Source organism: Pseudonaja textilis, chromosome 1 (genome assembly GCF_049901715.1).
Source record: "Pseudonaja textilis isolate UNSWEBS1 chromosome 1, rPseTex1.2, whole genome shotgun sequence".
Taxonomy (NCBI): Eukaryota; Metazoa; Chordata; class Lepidosauria; order Squamata; family Elapidae; genus Pseudonaja; species Pseudonaja textilis.
This window is the reverse complement of record NC_141990.1, coordinates 40,675,360-40,702,436: the sequence shown is the minus strand read 5'-3', so window position 1 is coordinate 40,702,436 and position 27,077 is coordinate 40,675,360. Positions and strand designations below refer to the sequence as shown.

General features: G+C 37.7%; 1 protein-coding gene and 1 long non-coding RNA gene across 4 annotated transcripts in view; one reads left to right on the top strand and one right to left on the bottom strand.

Moving 5' to 3' along the window:
- Positions 1-731: 731 nt before the first annotated feature.
- LOC148127573 (uncharacterized) lies at positions 732-7,717 on the bottom strand. The gene is made up of 3 exons (XR_015743403.1): positions 5,917-7,717; positions 3,933-4,081; positions 732-1,628 (listed from the first exon to the last, which is right to left on the bottom strand). It is a non-coding gene; the product is annotated as an uncharacterized LOC148127573 (long non-coding RNA).
- Positions 7,718-10,382: 2,665 nt separating this feature from the next.
- The window catches only part of RHOQ (ras homolog family member Q), a 36,573-nt gene continuing 19,878 nt past the window's right edge, over positions 10,383-27,077 (top strand). For 2 of the 3 annotated variants that reach the window (XM_026695863.2, XM_087932287.1), the window contains exons 1-2: positions 10,490-11,276; positions 12,295-12,353. In XM_026695863.2, the coding sequence (XP_026551648.1) occupies positions 11,117-11,276; positions 12,295-12,353 (219 nt within the window). In that variant the 5' untranslated portion in view covers positions 10,490-11,116. Of the gene's footprint in view, positions 11,277-12,294; positions 12,354-27,077 lie in introns of all 3 variants that reach the window. The other variant, XM_026695862.2, reaches the window with a different exon arrangement.

Below are 27,077 nucleotides of genomic sequence, written 5' to 3'. Positions count from 1 at the left end.
TTGGAAATTGAGCTTTTCTCAGGATTTAGAAGTATTTTGTCCAAATATGTATCTTTTACCTCAATTCCATATTCTTTTACGTCTTTGTTGTATCTCACTTTTATTTGAAAGTATGACCAATTATCAATAGCTATCTCTTGTAATTCTAATTCCCGTTTCGTTTTAATTCTTCCCCCGCTATCTAATATTTGGTAGTATTTAAGTTTTTTACTGATGTCCATCGTGTTTAAATGAAACATTGCCTCCATCGTTGAGAACCACCTCGGGATTTTAGTATAATGATTCTTTCTTATTTCAGTCCAAACTTTAATTAAAGACTTTTGAAATACATGTCTGGTAAAATATAAATTGTTTTTACTATTTGGGTTCCATAAAAATGCATGCCAGCCAAGCTGTAAATCATGTCCCTCCAATTGTAAAATCCTGTTATTCCTTAAGTCAATCCAATCTTTTATCCACACTAATGCTGCTGCTCTATAATATGTCTCTTGGACAGGTAGTTTGAATCCACCCCTGCTTTTATTATCTTGTAAATATTTTTTTTTAATCCTTGTTTTCTTCTTTGCCCAGATAAATTTCATTACAATTTTATCTAAATCTTTAAAGAATTTTTGGTCCAGCAATATCAGGGTTGTTTGAAATAAATATAATATTTTAGGAAGAACATTCATTTTGATTGTTGCTGTTCTACCTAATAATGAAATTTGCTTATTTCAATTTTCCAAGTCCTTTTCAATCTGTTTCAGTAATTTAGTATAATTATCCTCTCGCAGGTTTAATGTTCTAGCTCTTAACCAGATTCCTAAATATTTAATTTTATTTACAATTTGTAATCCCATCTTTTCTTCCAATATTTTTTGTTTACTATTTGTTATGTTTTTAACTAACATTTTGGGTTTTTTCCTTATTAATTTTTAATCCTGCTAATTTACCGAATTTGCCTATTTCATTTAGCAGAGCTGGTCCTCAGCCTATTGGGTCTTCTATGACAAAAACCATATCATCTGCAAAGGCTTGTAATTTATATTCTTGGTTTTAAATTTTAATTCCTTTAATTTCCTTATTTAATCTAATTCTATCCAGCAAAGTTTCCAAAATAGTTATAAAAAGCAGAGGTGAAAGCGGACATCCCTGTCTTACTCCCTTCCTTATCTCTAATGATTTGGTAATTTGTTCGTTTAATAATACATTGGCCTTTTGTGTGGCATAGATTGCATTCAATATTTTTACAAAATTATCTCCAAAATCCACCAAATTAATCTGCTTTTTCATAAAGTCCCAATTTAAATTATCAAAGGCCTTTTGTGCATTCAAGAAGACCAAAGCCATTTGGCTTCCTGGATGTTTTTCATAATATTCCAATATATCTATTATTGTTCTTGTGTTATATCTGATCTGCCTTGTGGGAAGAAATCCATTTTGGTTTAGGTGAATTTCCACCATTACTGCCATAAAAATTTTGTAGTCTGAGTTTAAAAGGGATATTGGTCTGTAATTCTTTGTTTGGTTGGCATCTGTGCCCTCTTTCGGAATTAATGTTATGTATGCCTCCTTCCAAAATTCTGGTATTTTAGCATTCAGTAATACCTCATTGCAAACCTCTAATAATATTGTCTCTAATATATCACCTATTTCTTTTTTTAAAAAACAAGTTTTATTGATTTTACAAACAAACAAACAAAACAAAACATCATTAAACATTAAAAACATAAAACCTCTTTCCATTGTAAATCTTTACAAGGCAGGTAACACATTGCTTTATATCACATACTTATAATTTATCCCATTTCCATATAAACACGTAAATTCCCTTTACCAAATTCCACATTGTTTCTCTTTAATCATTATTCAATCATATTTCCTTTCAAATTTATCTGCTATTCAATCATCGCATTTATATTTTCCTCTGGCTTGTTTATAATTATTCTCATCTAGTCTTCCTCCGAGATTTTATTATTTAATTCTTAATTGGACACACACACATAAGACATAAACATAAAAACATAAAACTTTCTTTTAGAAAGTAACTTGGCCCCAGATTACCTCTTTTTGTATGGACTTCAATTGAATTCATGCTCTTCTTATATACCATTACCTATCTTGTTTACTATTCTATATCTATTATATAACCCCTCTCCACTTTTGCCTCGTCTTAATTCTGTTTTATATATTTAATCTTGCTTTAAAGAAAAATATTTTTATATCTTTTGTCCATTTCTCCATTTACATCTGTCTCATTTCCAATATAAAAAAGAATAATTTCCCCTGGAATCACTAATCAGAGTATGATGCCTTTCTATCATTCCCCTAAATTAAAATTTAAAATAACACCTAAATCCAATCAGATTCTGCTTAGTACATTCTACTATTTCAGAAACCAACACTACAATAATAAATCCATAACAGTCAACACATTAATCCATTAAACTCTATATTTAAACTAATATTTTAAACATTCCCTTTAGTATTTTATTAAAACTTAAAATCATTCATTATTAAACATTTTAAAGTTATACCTTAATATTTTAGTCTTTTATTAGATCTTAAAAAGTTCTGATTATCTACTTATAATACAAATACCACTATTACAATACTCATGTGTACTTTGCAGAATCCCCCTTTTTTTAAAGAAAATAAAACCCATACATTACCCATTATCCCTAAAAAAAAATTTCTTTTCTCCATCTTGTTTTATACCTTTGTAACTTTTTTCCCCCTTTTCCCTTTCCTTCTTAGCCCGCCTAAACTTTTTACCCCCTCCTCTCCAAGCCTCTGCCTTCTTGGTTTCCCCTTTCTGTTGCATTCCTCTTTCCTTTTGCTTTCTAGCATTCTGTTGTTTTTGCATCTTCTTTTTCTCTTTCATAAATATTTTTTTATTTCTTAAGTCCTTCCTTTTCGCTCCTCTCTTTCTCCTTTCTTAGTCACACCATTTAGTTCATTAAAAATGGCTTCTTCTTCCTCGGCTTCTTCCAGCTGTTGTTTAATTTGCTGACACATGACAAGCGCCATATCTAGGAAACAAAGGGCTTCTCCCATAACATCTTTGCCTTCTTTCCTTATTTTTAAATATTGTTTTTTTAGTTCATCAAGAGATAGAGTCATTTTAAACTGTTTCTTCTTCTTTTTCTGTATCCTCTTATTATTAAGCCAATCAGTTATTTCCAAACTTAAAACAGTTCCCAAAAGTCCCAAAATCCCGCAATCATCAAACAGTCCAGGCAGAGTACAAACTTCTTCTTTTTACAATTTCTCTTCTAGGGGTGAAGTCAAATTAGGGAGAGAAAAAACGTCCAGTCTGTGCTTTAAATCTTTTTTAGAATTAATTTCTATTCTCTTTATCTTCAAGGCATCTCCTCCAGCAAAGTCTTAGAGTAAATTTTTTTTTTCCAAGCCTCTCCCTTCCCACTTATAACAAAGGAGTTTAGGTTTTACCTTCTATTAAAAGGCAGGTTTCCCTTGTCCATTTGTTAATTCCATAAGGGAGGGAGAGTAACTTTCCCTTTTCATCACTTTTCTTCGCCGCTGAAAACATCAATCGGGAACATTGTAGCGTCCAGAAAAAAGCCAATACTTTCCCAGGTGTTGAATATGTCCTTAAGGTCCCAGTTCGACCAAGAAAAAACTTTCGTTTTAAAACTCCTTCTTCTTCCTCCTGCACATTCTTTATCCAGTTGCCGGCTTCTTTATGGCGGCCATTAAGACCGCCGCTCCACCGTCTTGAGAGAAGGGGGTTATTGCCGGCTGGGGAGGGGGTTTGCGATACCTCTCAACCCCTGTCCGGATCCCCCCTTTCTTCAGCTGCCCCAACACGGCAGCCTTAGCCTCCAAATCCATCAGGATCGGAGGCACCAAGGCGGCTAGCACAGCAGGAATCGCGGAGAAAAGCGAATCCCTGCTGTCACCGAAGCCGACAAACCGGAAATTCGTATCACCTATTTCTTTATATAGCTCATTTGGTAACCCATCTGGGCCTGGCATTTTATTTCTTTTTTTGTTTTTGAATCGCCCCCTTCACCATAGCTTTCTATCCTTGTGAACTATCCTTTCTTCCACAGCATCCATACATTGATTTGTACATTGCCTTTGTGTGGTAATATATCCATCATATTCTGCAAGTTCTTGTACAGCTTTGTTATTTCCTGCCTGGAGAGCCAGAGCTAAAGTCTCCATATTAAAAGTCTGACTCCCCACCTTTCTACATGCGTTTATCAAATCCGCTATCTCTCTCTCTCCACTCGCAATAAGCGGATTTAGAATTTTTTTACAATCTGCATTTGCCTGCTCTACTGCTAACTTCAAAAGCAATTCATTCCGGGCAAATTGATTGTCAATTTGCCTTTCAATAGCCACTTTCAATCTGCTAATGAAATTTTCATAGGGTTCATTGTTTCCTTGTTTGATGTTAGTAAAGGTCTTCTCACCACCTTCGCCGTCAGGGAGAGCCCGTACGGCTTGAAAAATTAACTGTGGGAGAAGAATGAACCCCTCCTCAGGCATTCCATCTCGCTGTAATTCCACTGTTGTAAAATTACCAGATCCATAAAGCTGATCTGGAGTAACATTTGCTGTTCCCCTTTGAACTGCCAGCTGTCTCCATTTCTGATCTAACACCAAATATTGAGCTGGAGTTAGAATCATATTAAATAGAGCTCTCCAGTCAGCTGGAATCATTTTATTTCCATAGCCAACTGCTTCTAACAATGCCTGAGTGTATGGCGATCTAATACCATACTCTTTTGCTGCTTGCTTAACTTCCTTTAAAATCTTAAGAGGCAGAGGCTTCCATATTCTCTGTGGATTTAAAGCAGCATCTACACCAATTTCTACTGGATTAAGTTGAATCTCCACTCCAAAATCTACCAAATCATCTCCTGATAATTCCCCTCTATTTGTTGCTTCTTGAATAGCTGCAGTAACTGCATCTACTTGAACTCTTAAAGGCAAACTCTTCTCTTCTGACAAAGTATTTTCAGTGCCTGACAGCCCTCTGGATTTATCTGGAGGTGCTGTCGGTGGCAATATACGTACCGCATTGTAAGGCGGCAAACCTTCTTCGGGGGTGATAGGAGCGGTTGTTCATGCGTAGCTAATGCATCCATAACCACCCTCCAGGTTAACAAAATTGAAGAAGGGGCACGAGGCTCCTCGTGCAAAAATTTCCCTATCTTTCTCCAGCGCTCTACTTTAATACTACCTCCCTCTGGATAACACGGAATATGTTTCCAAACATACTGTAATAAATCCTCAATTTCTTTCTTTCCTACTTCATGTCCTCTACTATGAACTCCAAACTTAAAACTATTCCCAGCGATCTCTCTCATTTCCCTAAGGTGCTTTGTCTGAGCTTTCGAGAGAACTTCCCCCATACTCACGAAAAGAATCTGTCTCCGTCCAGCGAAGAAGATGAGGGCCCAGTCGACGTCCGCGACGATGAGTATAGGATGCGGGAAACGTATAGCTTTCAAGCTATCACGCCAAAACGTATAGCCTTCCAAACTATCACGTCGGGGTCACCACTTGTGATGGACTGGCAATTGAAAAATGATGGGAGACGCAGGGAAGACGTCTGAGCAACTGCCAGCCCCGAGAGCCCTCGAGTAGCAGTATTTATTAAGAAAATGCAAATACAAAATCAAAACAATGACTTCAACATTAGCTCAGCAACATTATCTAGCTAGGCCTCAGCGAAGGTGATAAAGTTCCCGTGAGAAAGCAGGGCACCAAAGGTCTCATGGGAATGGCTCGGATAGGTACTGTGAACTCCCACACAGATTCCTGGCCTCTGAGCTTTGCAGATAACAGGATCAAACTCTCATCATAAAGACACTACTGCCCTCATGAGGAGCGTTTGTGATACCCCCAGATCTTACAAAGCTGTACAAGAACTTGCAGAATATGATGGATATATTACCACACCTTTGGATATTAAAATTCTCTCCTCTTTATTTTTGAGGTTCTCATTGATTTTATCCAACTAGAACTTTCTGTTATTTGTTAAGCATTCCATTTATTTTCATGCATGCTTCAGTTCCATCATATGGTGCTTTTATTGCATTTAGCAACCAATTTTCAGCTTGGTATCCATGCAAAATGTTCTGTTTTACAGTTAGTCCTTGACTTACATCTAGAAATAAGTATGGAATTACAGTTGTCATTGCAGTCATTAAGCCAATCATCATGTGACTGGAGCTGATTTTATGACTTTTTTTTTGCAGTAGTTGTTAAGCTAATTCATTTTACCCAACGAAACTGGAAGTAAATACCAGAAACCAGCAAAACAAAACCATCAAAAATTGCAGTCATGAGATTGTGGGACACTGTAGACAGCCATAAATGTGAATTGGTTGTCAAAATTCAATCATATGACCGCAAGGGTAGGGATGGTCATTGTAACTTCAAAATCAGATCATTAGTAGCTTTGGGAGGGGAGGTCTGTTATAAGTTGAAACAGTCACTAAATGACCAGTTGTAACTTAAGTAACTCAATTTCAATGCCAGTTACCTCTCTTATTTTCCCTTAGCTTTTAAAACTTTTAATTTTTTGCACCTGTTAATTTTTAGTGGTGTGTTGTTGTGTCCTCTACTTCTGTTTCATTATTATTTAAATGTTACTGTAAGTTTAAACATTGCAAGGTATATAATAGTTTAGTCAACAAACATCAGTTCTCCACTATGCAAACTATATCCATGAGCTTGCTTATAACACTGTTATGAGTTTGTCATCTTGATTACTGTGAAACAGCCTATCACTAGGCAACTAATGGATGGCCAGGGATTAAACAAAGAATATTAATGTTCCTTAATGGCTTAAAAACTCTTTTCTATGCCTTTGGGATGGGGAATGACACTGTTGGGTTAGCAAAGGGGCAGGAAAGAGATAATTTTAGAAAGTCTGAATGTAGCACAGAAAGTATGGAGATAAGTTAGTTAAAAGTGAAGCCATTTTTTGTAGTTCTTTTTCAGGAACCTAAAGGTACTGTAGGTTGTTTATTCTTCTTTTTAGGAGTATGTTTGCTTCCATAAGTTCTTAGCATTTCTAAGAAGAGTTCTGCTATTAATTAGCCCAAATGTCTTTCTTTTTTGATAAATCAGCAACAATCACATGCTCACAGTCATGATTCCTGATGCCATCCTTGAACCCATGTTTTAATGAATGCCACTATTTTCAATTTTCTTCAAGTCAAGGAGTTGAGATGAGAGATTTGTGGACTGGGACATAAGAGAATGTTAGAAATATTATTGCAATATGTTAAATTTAGTCACGGCATCGTCTCATGTCATCAATAGTCAGAAAAAATGGGCAGAGATCTCTCCTACTTCTATATGTACACCAAGAAACAGCGTTCTTAATTTACCATGATACTAACAAAGAATTTGGGCCTGGTGAACCAATCCCACAAGTTACACTGGGAGAACAATCATTGTCTTTTTGTTTTGGAATGTGTTACAGGTTAATGTTGTTAATTTAAAGTAGATGTGAATGGGATTAAATATGGTCTTGAAGTGTTTTTCCTAATCTTAGGCAAGGTCCAGATACATGGACTTTAGCTCCCAAAACCTTTTGCAATTGCCATGCTGTCTTGAGCAATTCTTAGAGGTTAAGTCCACTTGTTTGGAAGTGATGAAGATTGGAAAATACTAAAGACCCATCTCCTTCTTAGCCATGAAGATGACAAGATGATGCTGGGTCAATCATTTTATAGCCTGGTAGTGGGGAGATCCCTGATATAAAGGTTGGATCTATCTTAATTTTTTTTTAAATGGTGGGCTGAATGATGAAACTGGATTTTAGAGATTTTGATTCAAATAGCCTTTCCCAACCCAAGGGCTCCCAGATGTTACCTTGTGTTGCCATTGTCTTGTGCTATAAGGGTTCTGCCATTCTGTCAGGCTATCTAAGAGGTCTGCTTAGGGTCTCAATCCACATGAGGTAAAATGTGAGGAAGGCAGTTTTTCAATACAGCCTCCTTACTTCTGGCTTTCAGAAAACTTTTTAAAAATATTTTCTATTTAAGCAGTCTTTTGGCAACTTTTCATCTCTAGTACTGTTGAAAGGTGTCAAAATGCCTTTCCTTCGAGGATTCGATTTTCCCACTGGGAGAGCTCCGGCGCAAGGATACGGACAACTGCTTGAAAGCTGGATCTTTTTATTTTTCAAGAAGGTGGGGGACAGTGAGAAGTCTGCGTTCCTGGGCTAGCTAGCTTCTTATGGTAAGTCCCTGTTTTTTTATAACCTTTTCTCCCTTTGTGAGTTGATTTCGTGTGAATGTTTGTATTTGTGCTTAATGTTTCAAATCCTGTTTGAGTTTGTCTTTATTCCCACTGGAGGGCAAACTCCATGTGGTGCGGAAGGCAAACTCCGTGGGGTGGCTAGATTGTATTATTGGTTTTTTTCCTAAGCTCTTTTAGCTTTATGATGGTTTTTTCATATTTGTTCTGTGGCAATCTCCTGTCTGTCCTTTTGTAATTTATATTTTGTGTCTTTTGTCTGTTTGTTTTGCTTATTTGGTATGTCCTGTGTTTGTAAGGGTTTCCTTTTCTTATTTGTCTAGTTTTCTTAATTACTTAGGCTTTTGTCTATAGGGATTCTTTAATACCTTTTTTATTTGATTCCTTTTCCTATGTAAGTTTGTTTTATGGCTGACCTGATGTTCCCCTTGGGCTTTTCCTGTTTTTGTGACACTACGGTCTTCGTGAAGTTCCCTTTCCACAGTACATATGAATGGTACCTTTTGCATTTATTTTAGTCTGTTTCAATTACTGTTTTGAATTATTCTCTGGGAGTTTGCTATCTAGGATTCTTCCATTAATAGCCTAGAATTGTCTGATGGGGCAATGTAAAATTAATATATTGTATTAGTTATACTATATAGGTAATGCTCAACTTACAACCACAATTGCACCAAAAAAATTTGTTGCTAAGTGAAATATTGGTTGAATGAATTTTGGTCCATTTTATGACCTGTTGTTACAGTTGTTAAATGAATCACTGAAGCTGTTAATAAGTGAATCTGGCTTCCCCATTGACTCTGCTTGGAAGGTCACCAAAGGTGATTGCATGATCTTGGGACACTTGCACCCATCATAACTATGAGTCAATTGCCAAGCATCCAAATTTTGATCACTGACTATGGGAATACTGTAAGCGTAAGTGTGAAAAATGGTTGTCACTTTTTTCAGTGCCATTGTAACTTTGAACAGTCACTAAATTAACTATTGTTGACAACCATCTGTAGTTTACTATACTATATAAATATATAAATTGATGTGTTCAGTTACTATTATCACCCTTGCCTGATGCCTTAGATGGTATCACTTTGGAAGAAAGCTGGGTTAGATTTTTTTTCCTTAGCCATAAATATTCCTCAGTGACCCACCTCACCAACTGATTTTATCACACAGTGCTGTTATGAAAATAGATATGTTTGAGTTGGCATAAAATATGAAGTTAATACAGTATACAAAAATAGAACAACTTTGCTAACATCAATTCCATTGTGCTGATGTTGCTAGCTGAAGGATTTTAAATTGACACTGATAGATGTTTTCCCAATCGTACAGTTTATAACCCCAGCGTTCAATTTTTAAAAAAGGGCTTCCAAATTTATATAAGTATACATGACTTCCCCTCCCTCACTTAACCAATAGGAGGAAAGAATTTTATATATACTATATAAATATATAAATTGATGTGTTCAGTTACTATTATCACCCTTGCCTGATGCCTTAGATGGTATCACTTTGGAAGAAAGCTGGGTTAATCTTTTTTCCTTAGCCATAAGTATTTCTCAGTGACCCACCTCACCAACTGATTTTATCACACAGTGCTGTTATGAAAATAGGTATGTTTGAGTTGGCATAAAATATGAAGTTAATACAGTATACAAAAATAGAACAACTTTGCTAACATCAATTCCATTATGCTGATGTTGCTAGCTGAAGGATTTTAAATTGACACTGATAGATGTTTTCCCAATCGTACAGTTTGTAACCCCAGCGTTCAATTTTTAAAAAAGGGCTTCCAAATTTATATAAGTATACATGACTTCCCCTCCCTCACTTAACCAATAGGAGGAAAGAATTTTAGGAGCAGCTCGTCACTCTCAATCAAGAACGATTTCTAAAGCATTTTGCCAATAGCAAAGTGCAAAAACAAAAAAAATATTCTGTCGTGGGAACTGGGGGGAGGGAACCCTGAATCACATCCAATTGTTAGGATGCCTTGATCATTGACATCACCGCTCAAAGCAGGCAGGCACTTTGCAAGAGCCGTCGACGTTTCTCGGCGCTGCGGGCTCTTTGGAGAGGAGCCCTCAACTCTTCTGTAGCTACAGTCCAGTATTTGGCTTCGCTCCTCCTTTCTCCTCCCGAGCGAGGCGGAGGCGGCCTCGCTAATTCCCTGCTTTCTGCGCGCGTTGGAAAAGTGGTGCCTGAAGCCAGGGAGGGGAGGGGAGGGGAAGGGAGCAGAAAGAAAGTCAAGCGGGATCCCACTCCCCACCCTTGCTCTGGAAGGGAGTCTGGGCCTTCCTCTCTTTCTCCTCCCTTCGGAAAAGCGACAGAGCGAGGGAGGGAGGGAGGGAGGAGGAGGAGGAGGGCTTACCCGGCACATGCGAAGCAGTTTGGATTCGAAGAGGAGGGGGAAGAGGAGGAGGAGCTGGACGAAAGTGGTGCCCGTCTCGGTGCGGGTTTTGCTGCTCTTAAGTTCCTCTTCCAAGCCTGCTGCTGCTGTTGGTCTTATGAAAGCCTGTGTCATCGCGCCTAACTGGGGCGAGAGCAGGGGAGGAAATTCCCTGCCAGACAAATTTGGCACTAAAAGAGGAGGAGGAGGAGGACTTCGACCACGGCGAGGGACGGAAGAAATGCCACCTTCAGTGATTTGTGGCGCCTGCTGAAACGGGCGAGCCAGCCAAGCCTTGCTTGCCAGGCGCAGTCTAAGGCTGCCCAACTCCCGGAGTGGCTGAGCTGGAAATGCCACCGAAGGAGCGGCGCCTTTCCCGGCTCGGCGCGTGAACGCTTCCCCGCCCGCCTCTTCTCTCCCCTACGCCACCCCCTCCCCGCCTTTTCCCTGCTCGGCTCTCCCTCTCTCTAAAATGACGATCGGTTCGGAAACCTCATCATGGCCAACGGGACGGGGGCGGCGGCCGCGGCGGCGACAGTCATGCTGAAGTGCGTGGTGATCGGCGACGGAGCGGTGGGCAAAACTTGCCTGCTCATGAGCTATGCCAACGACGCCTTCCCGGAGGAATACGTGCCCACAGTCTTTGACCATTACGCAGGTAAACGGGGGCGGATTGTGTCTTGTTTGTAAGTGCTGAGTAAGTGTCTCCCTATCACCTTTTCCCGAACGCCCCCCCGCCTCCCACTGCCTCTCCCCGGCTGTTGTCTCGGTCGCTCCCTCCCGCCCCTTAGCAGGAAAAAGCAGCAAAGCAGGAACTTCGGCAAAAACTTTGCTCTCCCCCTCCCGCGTCTTCCTCTCTCCCCCTTTCTCTTCTCGTTTCTTCCCGTCTGCCGCCCTTCAACGAAAACCCGGGTCAGCCTTCCCCGATTGAGTCTCTTCAGGATGTGTACCACTGTCAAACGAGTTTTGAGAAAAGCTGGAGGGTGCAGTGAGTTAGGGAACGTCAGTCTGGAATTTACAACGGCTTGGATTGTCTTTTGCTCCTGGGACAGTTTGTGGCAGCTCCTCAAAATGGCTTGTGTACAGCTTCCTCCACCTCCCTTGGAGGGCTTCCTTTCCCTGCATTACGGTTGACGTGTTAGTTCTGGCAGGTGGGAAAGGGAAAAGTGACGGGATTTTTCAACTGTTCTCTGGGTTTTTTTTAATGAACCAGAAGTATCCCTCCTGCCCCCTCCCCAATGACAAAGCCTCTGGAAGAGAGAGCAAAGTGTTAAAAGTTGTTTTAGCAGAAAATACCTTTAGTCATACTAAGTGGGACCCTGCGAATCATGACAAAAAAGCTTTAGGAGAAATATTTCTTTTGAAGCACTTTAATTAGTTGCAGTAGTTTGATCTTGTTTGAGCACATGCCTGTTAATGGGGGTTGAGAAATATGCACTCAGGACATCTTTCCTGGTGAGGCTGTGATATTGAACGAGTGTTAATGTAGTCTTTCATGTTATCAAAGAACTAGCAATGTACATATATCTTTGTATTTTCAATGCCTGATCCCCCCCCTTCTTCCACCAAATTGTGGTGAGTGATTGTAAATGATCCTTTGCTTGTCCTCTTCTAGAGAGAAGGAACTAAATATGCCTGTCCCCTTTCCCCACTTCATTCTTTCTTTCTTTTTGCAGTCAGTGTGACAGTTGGGGGCAAGCAGTACCTTCTTGGGCTTTATGACACTGCTGGACAGGTAAGTACCTTTCTGATCTAGTAGAACCAGACAAGAGTTGTGTTGAAGGAAAAAAAATAAATCCAGCTTAGAGAGTGGACTTAAAAATAAATCCAGTGTAGAGTCTAAAGCTTTAGTTGTTTTTATGCTCACTTGCACATGCTGAATTATTCAAAGGTTCTGTTTGTTGACAAGTCTCACTACAGCAGCTTCTACTAATCGCCTCATTTGCTGCCTTGCTTCAGAGCTTTCAGAATGAACCTTCTTCCCCTCTTGTTTTCTCTGCACAGATCTCATTAAAAGACATTACAAACAACTCTGTTAGTGTGACTGTGCAACCCTGGCTTTACAGTGAAAAAAACTGTAGCTTTTTGCACTGCCCGATGCCTGGGCTGACTTTTGAGTTGCCTGTTAGTTCTCATTGGTGAATGGGCAACCAGAACTGCTGCCTCTGATTGGTGAATAATGGCATCATCTAATTTGGTAGGAAGGCATCCTGTCTCTTTATTGCAGACCATTGCTTTTCTGTCTTGAAAGAAGTCATCTGAACTGAAACATTTGCAAGGGATGACTGAATAATTTGAGAGCATAGGAGACTAGGAAGAATGTGTCTCTTCCCTCCTTGGGACACATCTACTCGGAGGCAAGGGAAGCAAAATAAGGGTATCCTAAACTATTGCCTGTGCATCCAGAACTATGATTTGCCACTGATTCTTGCAGTTTGCATGTAATGCTATGGGCCCTTAAGTGATATCGCTTCGAGAATTAATATAGTATTATTGTGCTAGAATGCTTTAAATAAAGACATTCACAGTCATGATACTACTAGGATCAAAAAAAGATTTAGCCAAAGTATATTTGGGAAATAGTGATGCAGTCCATGACTCACTTCCTTAATGACTGCATATCTGAGAAGCATCAAATACAATTCATTAAAAAGAATTCTGCCTCATCATATACAAAGTCTGTCTTATTCTGCCTTCTCTAATCTCTTAAAACCCCAACTTCCATAGTTCCCTAGGCAGCATAACTATGAATGTTGAGGCTCCAGTGCTTTAGAAAACTCTGGCTCTGAAAGGGCTCAAACTAACTTACTTTTTGTCTCACAGTAGCCAGTCAATAGCATGATTAAAGCATTTAGTCCCCTTCTACCCATATTTCCCATAGATTGGTACTAAAAGGCAAGGTGCTTCTGGTTTAATGTCCAGGAAACATTGAGAAGCTTATTCCTTTTAAAAACCATTTAAGTCAGGGCCCTCCTCTCTTCCTGAAGTGGAGGCTTGTTTATTTAGAATATTTAGGTGGCCACCCAATTCACTGAGCTTATGAAAATAAAACCCCAGTAAAAAAAAAAAAACCAATAAATCCCCACCCTCTTGGTGACAGCAATCAGACAATCCACTTGATGGGTTCCATATCACTTAGGGCCCATTGGCAGAACCATGTCTCCTATGCTGTGGGCAAATGCATTCATTGCATTTTCTGTAAATAGTTTGAGAATGTTAGAACACACAGAATTAGGCCTGTAATCTGAACTTTTGTACTTCAAAGATTTATGTGAAAATCTAAAACATGTATTGTAACAATTTATGAGTAATAAGATTTTATTTGTAAAGTCACAGAGAATCAAGGTATGACATATGTAGAACTGAATATTTGGCTAGTAGCTCCATATTAATATGTCAATTCAATCTGTTATTAAAAGTTCTTTAGCACATGTTGCAATCATACTATCAACCTTTCTCTAGAGCCGTTCTGACTCCAAAGGCTTTGTTTTAACAGCTAAAGCATTAATAAAATGTCTAAAAAAAATACCAAGGCCCTTGATAAAATTTCAAGGACCTAGACTTTAATTAGAATTAAATATAGTAAATTCTATAATTGGACTTATATCAAGCCTTTCAAATTCCCTCCTTTTTTACAAGAAAGGCAGGAGAGTCTTCGTAATCCACATAAAACATCCCAAATGCCAATTAGAGGTTTGCAGTGCTAGATTTGTGTTTGTTTTTGGTGCTCTTAGAGGCCTAGTGGCTCAAGAAAGCAAAATAGTGGAATATTTATCTGAAATGCTTGTAGCTGCAATAGCTATTGATTTAGGATTTCATATAGGGTTCAAGTAGTTGGCATAATTGGTGGCAGTCATAAAAAGCAATAAAGATTCCTATAGTGTAGCATTTTAAAAATTAAGGCTTTCGTTGTGATAGATTTCAGCAGGTGGGAGCAACTGGCTCATCTTCTTTGGGTTCAGAAATAAACAGGTTTAGGTCTGGTTAATACTTTAATGGGAGAATCCCAAAGAACCCTAAGCCTATAGGTACACTGGAAATAAAAACAAAAAAAAACCCCAAGGTCCTGGAAGAAAATAATTGTATTTGTGCCAAGGAAATTTCATCTATATATCCATATAGAGACAAGGAGTTAAACTTGACCAGAAGGTATCTCTATTTTCCTTTGTTACTATAGCATGTAATGAGGAAATTTAATGCTATAATAACTCTCATAATCTTAAAGTTGCTGCAAGTTTCGTTTTGTTGCAATGACTAGCATGTTAATTGATGTTTCAGAAATTATACATGAAATGTGATAAATGTCTCCAGAGGGCTGAAAAAATAAACCCATCTGGGTGATAGTTTATTCTAAATTTAACTTTTAAAATCTAAACTGAAATAGTCCTACAAAATAGTTATTTGGTGGATAACTAAATGTTATTTGGTTGAGACATTTCAGAGTTGGGAGACTGCTACAGAAGAAACCTGTTCCTGAGGAACGATCGCCTTGATTCTAGAAGTTGATTAGGCACACATATGTTAAGAGGCTTTCCTTCTCACATGGTAGCCCAAAGCTCCAAAGGGTTTTGAAAATCACAGTTGCCGCTATCCAGAGCATTACTAACAGTTATTAATAATGATCTTATTCAGTGTTATTTCATAAGTACATTTGAAAGGGATTTTTTTGGTCAGTGTTTGAGTATGTAATATTTGGAGAGTGAAATAATATAGGTGGGTTTTCCACAGGGCAGCCCTCTTCAACGTCATGCCCTCTTGATATATTGAGACAATTCTCAGGCAGCATTGCCAATAGCCATGTAGTAGCATAGTACCTGTATTTCTCAGAGTATAAGACGCTCTGAACTATAAGACGAACCTAGCTTTTGGGGATAGCTTTTGGCTATCACTGCCTCCGCACACCCCATTTTTCAGCCTCTGCATGCCCCTTTTTTGGTCTCCGCACACTGAAAATGGGATGCGCAGAGGCCGAAAATAGGGCATACGGAGGCAGCGGTAGGGCAATGGTGATCCCTGCAGACTGGAACAGCTGATCATCAGTATTCTGGGAGACTGATCCAACCGCCAATCAGCTGCTCATGCTAAATCAGGCTGTGCTGAAGCTGACCAGGCTGTTTGCTGCAAGGAGGCAAATTGCTGGGAGACAGAGGCTGAAGGGTGGGGGCAACGGGTGGGCGGGGCTTCAGCAACATTCTCTGTATAAGACAGACATTTCCACCTGCTTTTTTGGAGGGGGGAGTGCATCTTATACACCAAAAAATATGGTATAATAGTACTTATCTTTGCAATCCAAGTCTTTGAATTCTGAAGCAGTTACAGCAGACCTGTACAATAAACCAGACGGGTTAATTCTACATTACAAATGGGAACAGAGAAAATATTGCTTGTAAATTGCACCCCCACTCAACCCAGGCCGGAAAGTTGAACTAGAAAATTATGAAAGATTTCACCACTAAGCTAGGGCTGATTTCAAAATGTTATGCTTTATTAACACATGAGACATGTAAAAGAAATAAGCTGAATGTTTTTATAGTTGAAAGTTTTACACATGTATATTATATATATTATACTATATAGCATATCCTAAGGATCTAGGAGTTACATATATAATAACAGAGCATTTGTCAGGAACAATTCTGCTGCTAAGAAAAATACATTGTAAGTTGGCTGCCTTGCAAAAGAAAGAAAATTTAAATCATTAAAGTCAAACAAGATGATCTGTAAAATCACAAGTCAGTCTGTTGATGACCAAGACTTCCTGTGCAGTTTTAGACGACAGCTCAGAAGCGCCCAGCCACTGATTTGTCATAAGGTTTTTTTGACTTGAGGCCAGATGACATTTTCACAGCCTGATCGACATCTCTTACTAACTGCTTGTTTACATGACAAAACTAGGGATTTTTTCAGTATCAACTCATGTAGTGGGAAAATGGAAATATTTGCACTTAATTGCATACCTCAGAAAAGTAGTTGTTTTAGAGCAGGGGTCGCCAACCTTTTGGACCTCAGGGACCACCAAACTCATAATTTTAAATCCCATAGACCACAGACCTTGGGAACATCCCCCAAAAAGTCTGCAGGAAAATTCCCCACCCTGTTTTCCTACTGATTTATTCTTTATTTGGGATCACAGGATACTGTCTCCAACTCGGTTCTAAGGGGGAGAGAGAGAGAGAGAGACTTTTGGCTTCATGCAAGGAAAGCAGCAGAAGCAGCAGAAATTTTTCTTTCTCACCCATAAACTCTGCCAGAAATGAGTCTTTGTAAGACTTGTTGTATCGGCGCAGCTTCTTGGAGCCAGATGCCTTGCAGGGTCCCAAAGACTCATTTCTGGCAGAGTATGGGGGAGAGAAAAAAAAGACTTGCTGCTTTCCTTGTGTGCAGCCAAAAGCAGAAGAAGCAGAAAGAAGCAGCCCAGTGGCCAGGCCAGGTCAGGCACATGGGGCAAGTAGGACAAGTTCCCCGCTCTGCCCTTTCCCCCCTCCCCTCACTACCTCATGTTGTTTCCAATGCAAGCGACAGAAGCCTTGTGTTCCTCTGGGCCGTGTGGTTGGTGCAGCCTTGAGTTCCCACGCAGCCTGGATCAATTGCTTTGGGGGTTGCATTTCTCTGTGGACCACCAAAATTTTCTCGTGGATCACCAGTGGTCCCTGCCCACTGGTTGGCAACCACTGTTTTAGAGTATCATATCAAACTTCATTAGACCTTCTGCTAAAGCTACTTTGTGACATATACGATGCCAGACTTCTCAGTCTGATGACCATTAGAGGCCATAGACTACATATGAGGAAGGCTGTAAGCAGGATTCCTAACATGTAGAATATGCTGTTTGTCTTACTGTAAGTCATTCAAGACAGGAAACTTGTTAATGCTTAAGATAGATATTAAGGACATATGGCCTTTCAGTAATAAATATTTCTTTGCATGAGTGTGCATAATAAATGGGAATCAAAACAGTTTCTGAGGAAGATGCATATATCAAAGTGTGCCATAATGTAATTTATTTAATTTCGCTTAGTGTAGTTTAAGGTACTGCAAATGTTTTACAGCTACAATCCCAGTATCTCTCACTATTAGCCATACTGACATGGGATGTTGGAAATTGTAATTTAGCAATCTCTGGATGGCCACAGATTGCTTTCATCAATGCTTTAAACTGAAATGAGTATCTGGCTTATCTGTGGTAAGTGAAACTCATTATCTGATATTTAAATTAGGAATCAGTAGTAAATATGCTCTTCCTAAATTTTCAGATAAAAACAATGCTTTCAAAAGAGTAAATTCCCCCTCTCCCTTCAAATCTTTAGTGTATAAACAATTCACAGTGTTGACGTTTTCTGCCCTGCTGTTCATGTATTGTTTTTCCCAAGAATATCTGTTTCTCATCTCATCAGATATCATGAATTTCATGGTGAAGTAATGTTTTAATTGTTTACAGTTGTACGGTGATCCCTGATGTCAACACGACCAATTGAGACTGAAGATGTATTTCCTGGACTGCTCACATGGAAAGCTTAACCAGTGAGGGGTCATATAATGAGCCCCATCTGGTTATTGAGAGCAAACAAAATTTATTCAGAGTACCTCTTCTTGAATAGGTGTAGACTTTCAATTTTTTGTGTGGTAATGTCTCTAGAACAATGCTTTCTATTCTCTTTTTGATGCTGAGAAATATTTTTGTAGTTTTCCATTATTTTCTTTTTACCGTCTGACAATGAAATATGACAATTATGTATGTTCTTTGGAATGGTCTGTCCTTCCAACCTCATTTGTAGAAGTTCTCTTTGTTATGTCTTTTGATAGTTTTCCAGTTTCCCTCAGCTGTTGATACCTTTGTCCGATGAATGGAAGGTACTGTTTCAGTTGTTTAAAAATTGTAATTCAACAGATTCATGTCTTGAGTTATGTTTGCTTTTGATTTTATATATTGATTCAATAGGGCTGCCCTTTCTTTCCCATGATGTTGGATCCCATATATTTATTTAGAGGAATCCATAATTGCTTAGAGTGGATTTAGGGAAGGTGCTGAAGAAGAGAGGTGAGATCTGTTCTACTGTCAGATGATGCTCCCACCTGCGGATAAACTCTGCAAATAAAATTCTTCCAGTGCTTTAAGAACACAAAATAGGTGATGGGTGACTTAGCAGGTACTAAATTGTTCATTAAATTTATTAAGTGTTTTATATTAAAATAATTGTGTGTGTGTGAATACACCCATATACAGATGCACATCCAAAAACAATAGCAAACTATTGACTCTAAAATGCCCCAAATATTCTAAGTTTTTTTTAAACAAATTTTATTAATTTTCAAAGACAATACACAAACAAACAAAACATAAAACATAAAAACATAAGATATCTTTTGTGAAAACTGCTTATTGGGTTTTAACAAAACAAATAAAATATCTTATTTGAGTACAGCATAGTTCCAGGTTATCACATTTCCATACAGACACAATTTCATATGCATATTCATCTTATGTATTCAACTTCATATCTTATTACTCTTTTTCCAACTTCTCACTATTTCTCCCTTTACTTAATTTTCTTTTATGGTTATCTCATTTTCTTCTTATTCAATTGTATTTCTTTTGCCTAAATTTCTATATCTTTTTATTCATTATACTTATACTTTCGTCTGTCTTGTTTACAATTTCATATGTTCTTTTCCAACATTCTTCCATAATTTTATTAATTTTCAATAAACAAACATAGACAAACAAAACACAAAACATAAAAACATAAAACTTCCTTTTGGAAAGCGGCTTAGCCTCGGGTTACATCTTTTTGTACAGACATAGATCAAATTCATGCTCACCTTATATACCATTTCATATCTTATTTAATTCTATAATTTCTATATGTCTTCTCCCGTCTTTTCACTCTCTTAATTCTATTTTATTTATTTCATCTCAATTTAAATCATTTTACTTGTATCTTTTGTCCATTCTTTTTCAATTATCTATTTATCTTTTCTCTTTAATACAAAAATTTCTCCTGTAATCACTGGTTGAAGTGTGATGCCTTTCTATCTTTCCCCTAAATTTAACACTTAAAATAATATATAATTCCCATTCTGATTCTGCTTAGTACATTCTACGTACTACATTTTAAAATAAGAAAATAATAAGTTTATAATATAGTTCCATAGCAAATTAAACTCTATCATTAAGTCTTAGACATTTTACACATTCCCTTTAATATTTTATTAACTCATATAATATTCCAATTTTCTAACTCTATTTCAAATACAAATACTACAATACAATCTAATCTTACTTTTGCAGAATCTCTTTTTTAATTATATTTTACCCTTTGTCTCTGAAAAAAACCTGTTTTTTGACATCTTGTTTCAAGCTTTTGTAACTTCTCTTCCCTTTTTCCCTTCCTTTCTTGTCGAATCTAACCTTTTTACCCCCCATCTCTTAATCTCCACCCACTTAGTTTCCCCTCTCTGTTGTATTCCTCTTTTCTGTTGCTTTCTGACATTGTATCGATTTTTCACCTTATTTTTCCCTTTCTTGGTTGTTTTTTTAAATCTTGAATTCTCCATTCTCTTTCCCCTCTTTCCCTTTTCTTCCTCAACTAAAATTGTTCATTAAAGATGGCTTCTTCTTCTTCATCCCAGCCTTCTTGTTGTAATTCCTGGTAGGTAGAAATCACCATTTCTAAGTGAAAGTGAAGGGAAAAACAGATCCAGAAGAGCCCTTGCCTTCTTGTTCCTCTTCTTTTAGCTTTTTGAATTCCATTTTCAATTCTTCAACAGATAATGCCATTGTGAGATTTTTTTTTAAACAACCCAAATGTTTTTAGTCTTTCAAAAAATAGTTTCCAAAAGTCCCAAAGTCACCAAGCAATCCAAATCAATACAAACTGTTTCATTTAGCATTTTCTTCTTTTTATACTTTCTCTTCCTGGGGTAGAATTGAATTCCAAAGTTCCAAAGTGTATTTTTTAGAAGTTTTATTGCAGTTTATCTCTGAGTTTATAAGCTCCAAGCAGTCTCCTCCAGCAAAGTCTTAATATAAATTCTTTACCCCTCCCTTCCCACTTATAGCAAAAAGATTTTAATTTTTAATTCCAATGTTTAGAAATCTTTAAAGTCCCCTTGGCTTTAATTTTCAAATTTAATTACCTTCTGTTGCCAAAGTGGGTTTTTCCAATTTCCATCTGCTATCTCCATAGGGAAGGAGAGTGAGAAAAAACAAACTTTCTTTTTTCACTTTCATTCGCCACTTTTTACGATCATCTTAGGGAACAATGTATCTTTAAGAAAGTTGAATTTCCAGGGTATTTAGATGTTACTTCTTGTCCCGGTTCAGCCAAAAACTTTCAGTTTCTCAGCTTCCTCCTGCACATTCTTGTCCGGCTGAAAGCTTCTTTGTGGCGGCCATTGCTGACCGCTGCTCCACCGCCTTTGGAAAAGGGAGTTAAGTCAGCTGAGGAGGGGGGTTGCGATTCCCTCGGACCCCCGCCCGGATCTCCCCTACCTTCAGTCACCTCCACGGGGTAACCATAGCCTCCAAATCCATCTGGATCGGGGGCACTCCAGCAGCGAGCGCAGCAGGAACCGCGTATGATCGCGGATTCCGGCCGCCGCCGAAGCCTTGCAAACCGGAAGTCCCCCAAATATTCTAAGTTTTTAGATTGAAGAAAATTAGAAAATAAAGAATATGAAGCTGAATTTATTTTTTTTCTTTAATGTTTAATGAAATCAATTAATGACTAATATAATTTATAAATGGAAACTATTGTGTTCACAGATTCCAACTTTGCTCAATTATGCATCTGTATTGTATTCTATTTAGTTTGAACGTTGTAAAATGCTTTAGGACCGCTTTGCAGAAGATTTTTAAAACAAGAGAAATCACGTACTTCATGCTTTATTTGCTTTGTAAATGTTATTGCAACATCAGTTCAGAAGTTGTTATGAAAAGATGTAAGAATATAAATCCATACCACTGACCAGCTTTTCATCCGAAGTTTTGGATGCAGAAGTTTGGGGCTGTGAATGAAATGTGAGTGGGTGGATAAATACATGCATGTATACACATGTACGCACAAAAGTTCATTTTGTTGCTAGCTCATCCGCCTTATGGGTTGAAATATTCAAGGCTCTGTGGAGCAAAAAATAGCCACTTGTACATACACTTGCCGGTCAAGGATTCCTTATTTTATTCTGCAGCTGACTAGCTCCTATTTCTAGGAAGTGGGTGGAAAATGCCACTCTTTAGCGGACATAGCATTCTCCCATCAATTCCTAGCAAAAGCAGGGTTTTTTTTCTATTAACAAAATAGAGTAGAATTAAGGATTTTTTTAAAAGACTTTCTTGATTGTATAAGGAAACATAGTAATATATTTGGAGATGGTAGAAAAAAATTAAAACTCTGCAGTGGTCCACACAGGGAAAACAACTTCAAAACTATAGTTGGGTATTAGTTTTTGGGGAACCAAGCAATATATCACAAACTAATAAAATGGTTCTCTAAAATTCTTCAGCAGACTAGTTGCTAGCAATAACACTTGGTCTTATATACCACTTTACAGCCCTCTCTAAGCGATTTACAGAATCAGCATATTGCCCCCAACAATCTGGGTCCTCATTTTACTGACCTTGGAAGGATGGAAGGCTGAGTCAACCTTGAGCCAGTAAGGCTTGACCTGCCAGCATCCAGCAATCAGCAGCAGAAGCCTGCAGTACTGCATTTCTAACCACTGTGCCACTTAATACTCAACAAATGTAGAGAGAAGGAAGAAAAAGACAGGGAGGAAAATAAAAATATGCAAGGGTTGGGCTAGATGTTGTGCCTGTGATGTCTATATTTTAGATTGCATCTCAAAATTCAGATTGCAGACTGATGCATTTTTAGGAGGTTGTGTTCAAATTTTTGGAAATGCTTTCAGATAAGATTTTATTGTGCAATTACCCTGTTACTTTTCCCAAATTTTATAATTTGGGGTATGGTAAGCTTCCATTTGTCTAAATACTTGTCCACTCCTTCCTCCTTGATATTTTTTTGCAGAAAGATCTGTTAGCAGGAAAAAGAATAAATGTGCAAAATATATTGAGTACTTATGGGTTAGGAAAACTCCCATTTAAAAATGCCCTGGAGCCAGGAATCAGTCAACTCACGAATGCTAGTCTTATTGTTTTCATAAGTAGTTTTTATTAATTTGAAAAGCATTTTCTTGATAAGCTATAAAGTCAGAAACACTTAAAAGATTTGTCAACGTGAAGTCAGTGGAAAACGTGGAATTTTTAAAAGACATACATCAGCTAGTAGATTAGAGTATGCATTGTGTGTTTTCATCACAGGGGCGGCAACATGCCAATGAGATATTAACTTGTGTGATCTGCTCTAGGAAATTTTGGGTTCAGTAAAATCAAGTGATCAAGAAGGACATTTTGTAAACTAGAAAAGATTAATCAGGAATTATTTAGTGCACGTGAAGATGCAGTACCTGTGGCTGCACAATTAAGCCTCTAAACCCACTTACAGGAGGTTGAATGTAAGCTACTTCTACAGGATTCCAGCTCAAGCGCATGTGTTCAATACACAGACCACAGAAGTTAGTTTAGGGAATCCCCTATGCTTAGGAAATAAAGTACTTACATGACCACAGTGTTCTTGGGCTGACTAACTTATGCAGGAGGTTGGTTTGGAAGCCCAAACTATGGCTCAAAAGTTACCAAATACCACTAGTATGAACCAGATTTTGGTGTGATACCTGAATTAATTTTTTTATTAGAAGATTAGAGAGCAGGCATGCACACACACGGGAAAAGGACATTGATAAATTAAAAATAATTGCAGTTCGCAAAGAAATAACTGTTTGGTGGCTAGCAGAGTAGCAGCAGAGATGGAGCTAGTGGTGTCAGTGAGGCATTGGAAGTGCCCAGCTGTGGGTTTTTTGGGTAGTGATTCCTTCCTGACAATAGTGACATTTGGCAGTGATGAATTTAGAGAATGCAACAGGCTGGCCAAGCTCTATGCAGGCTTCATATTCTGCCGTACTTACTCCATGGCTCTCAAAAGGAAAATAAATCACCCCAATAATTAAAAATTACAATGATCTTATGTTAACTTGCATAAGCCAGAGCTTTCTTTGTCCCAAATTGTTTAATGTTGGTGTGTTGTGCGTGTTATTTTTGTAAGCATGTATGTTGAGATTATTACAGTCCATTCTCTTTTTTAGACTTGCCATAGTCTCCAACTTTGTCTTTATTTGAGTTGCAGCTTTAAAGATTTTGTGTTCATTGTGTTTTATAGAAGATTATATACTCTTTATTCTCTTTATAATAAAGCAAGCCATGCTCTGGCTTTTCTGCAACACCATCAAAAAGCAACTTTAAAGCACTGAACTTCAGAATACGATAAAAGAGAGGAGTTGGATGAATAAAAGAGAGGAGTTGGATGAATCATCTTCTGAAGAATTTTGCAGGTCCTCATTAGTGAGTTATGCTGTGGAAAGAGATTATAATGTGGATCCAGGGCTGGGACTGTACCTCTCTTAAGCCGGCAACCTTGAGTATAGAGGAGTGTTTCCTTGTACCATTTTTAGCAGTACTAATGGTTACCCTTCAGCACAGGCTGGCTGGCTTTTTTCACTAGCTTTGACCAATTGCTATTTTTGGTTCGATTTCTAAAAACAGATGGTTTTGATTGAGAACCTTTGCTTCCTGCAATTCTAAGCAATAGATGGTTGGCAGTTCAGCAGTTACAAAATCTAGAGAAGTTTCTCAAGAGCGTGAAGCCTTGTGTAATATTTGATAACATTTGCCCAACCCGTTGTGTTGATACTTTGACTTTTTGAAGGCATTACCATAGTATAAAATAATACATTTAGAACATTGAAAGAAACAGGAGGGAAAAGGAGAGATTTTTATCATTTGGTACGGATTGGAAGGGGATGGGAACAAGATTGTAACCAATTTATTCATTCTTTTACACAGGTTTTTAATTTTATCACCACCCATCCTTTTTAGAGAATCTGACCATTCTGTAATGACTCATGGAATGATAATTCTGTCAGCTGATTGTTACAACCTGGAATAGTGAAAAGGTTTTTCTCTGTGCTGTTTCTTCTTCGTGCTGTGGAAGTCTTGGATAATTAGACATATGCCAAGACCCTACTTCTCCAGGGAAGCCACTGTCAATCCCTAGATTATCCTAGCTATATATGCCTTCCATTTTACAGAGTTTGTCTGTCGTCTCTTCTAAGTAGGCAAGTAGAAGGTTTATGGAACATATTTTATCAAACCATTCTATCTGAACCTGAAACTAACATAATCTCTGTTTTCTTTTCCTTATATTCTATCTGTCCTGAAATATATTTTAGGACCTATAGAACTGTATTTCATACTGCAGAATTTCTGGAAATTATAATTCCAATGCATCTGAAATTTGTAAAATTGGGGGAAAATAGAGTAAGAAATATCATTCAGACATTTTCCTAATCATCCTAATTATTAAGAATTGTATTACAATACTGTAATATAAAATAAAAGCAGAAACCTAAGAACAGAAAGAAAGAAAAAAAATGGAATTATAGAATTGATGCCTAACAATGAAGGGTATCTTTAACATCTCTTAGTTTAGTTGCTTTTTTCCACATTAAGCAACATAATTCATTTTAGCATACATAAGAACTCTTAAAAGACCTTAGGAAAAGGATGTGTATGTATGTGCATCTATCTATTTGAATATTAATAAATTATTTTTTCTATGTTTTATGACCATCCTTCCATATTAAGAATGAAGGCCCCCACTGTAGTAGTGATAACACAATCATCTAAGCATAGCTAAATTAATTGCTATAGTGACCCAAATGAATAAATAGCTTTAGCTGTTACACAGGGGAGTCTCCCTTTGAAAAATGTCTAATGAGAATGGAGACAGAGATACAAAGGCAGTGAAAGCTGTTGGGAAACACACATATACAGGCTTTTGGGGGGTGAGTGGGGGGCCTTCAAAGCAGTGTCGACTCATGGTGATTGCTTGGACAAGTAGCTGCAGTTTTCTTGGCAAGATTTTCAGAAGTGGTTTGCCTGCTTCCTAGTGGCTTCCTAGGGCTTCCTAGAATTACTGGCCCAAAGTCACCCAACTGGCCTGGTGCCTTAACCATTACACCAAACTGACTCTACATGGCGGGGGAGAGAGAGAGAGAGAGAGGACTTAGGACATTGGGACATTTCTATGGCATATATCAGTTCAATTCCTGAAACAAAATTTAAGAAGTATAAAATTCATGAAGAATTTCAGATTAATCAGATTTTGGAAATGTCCTAGGTCACTATCTGACTTGTTGCTATCATTTTGAAAATGTGACTTTTTAAACTAGGTGCAGAAACCAGTCTTACAATGAAACTATTAAAGCATGGAGCGTAAAAGTTCTGAGGGGTCCTTGCTGCTCTCTGAGCTTGGTTGTTTTCCTGTAGACGTTTCCTTACCCAAACTTATACTAAATAGTTTGGATATGAAACATCTTCAAGAAAACAACCAAACTCAAAAAATACCAACCAAACTCAGAGTACCATTTTAGCCCTGAGCTACAAATATCCTCCTTTATCAGTTAAAGGGTCTCTTTTAATTGCCAAGTTGTCATGATATTCTGGCAAATTGTCTTCCAAGTCTCAGCATGAGATGTTTGCCCTTTTCTGATATATACAGAGAAAATAATTAATTCTATCTTTTTTTAAAAAAAAATCTTTAAGTAGTATATTTAGTGGCTATAAGATTATTTGAAGCCCTATGATGCTGTGTGTCTTTTGTCTGAGCTAACATTTGAAGTTGCAAGCCAGCTTTTAAAAGGAAACATTTTAAAGCACGTACTTAAAGGCAAAAGTATATATAGATTAAACTACAATTAGGTGTTCCAGCTTAAGCATTTCCTGGGTTCTTTGTTACTTCCTTCTCAGCAAGTGGCAACAACTGGCTGACTATATCTAGGAAGCTAAGCAAGGTTTGGCTAGGAGAGTATTTGGATGAGAGAATTCTAACTATAATATACTAGAGCTGTTGATCCGACTGGAAAGATAGGTAAAAATAAACATCCTGGAGGCCAGCAATATAAAATTACTTCTGTGCATTATTTTTAAAATAATTATGTAGAACTGTCCATAAAATAGCCAAAAAAATACAGCCTGAAGGACACATAACTGAGTTTTTCAGATTTCCTGTTGTCTGAAAATTCAGAAATAATTTGGGTACTATAGGCACTATATGTTACCAAATTTTCTCCAATTTCCATTTAATGATGATGTTGATATATAAATGTTGATATATAAGAATTAAAACATGAAATAAACTTTATGTTCAAATTCTTTATCTCCAGTACTTTTTATGCTTCCTATTCCTTTCTATGTGGATCTTGCTGTGGACATGTTTTCATGTAACTTGACAGGTACAATCCAAAGAAAGTAGGGCAATTGCTTCAGTCCTCTTTTCTGTTTACT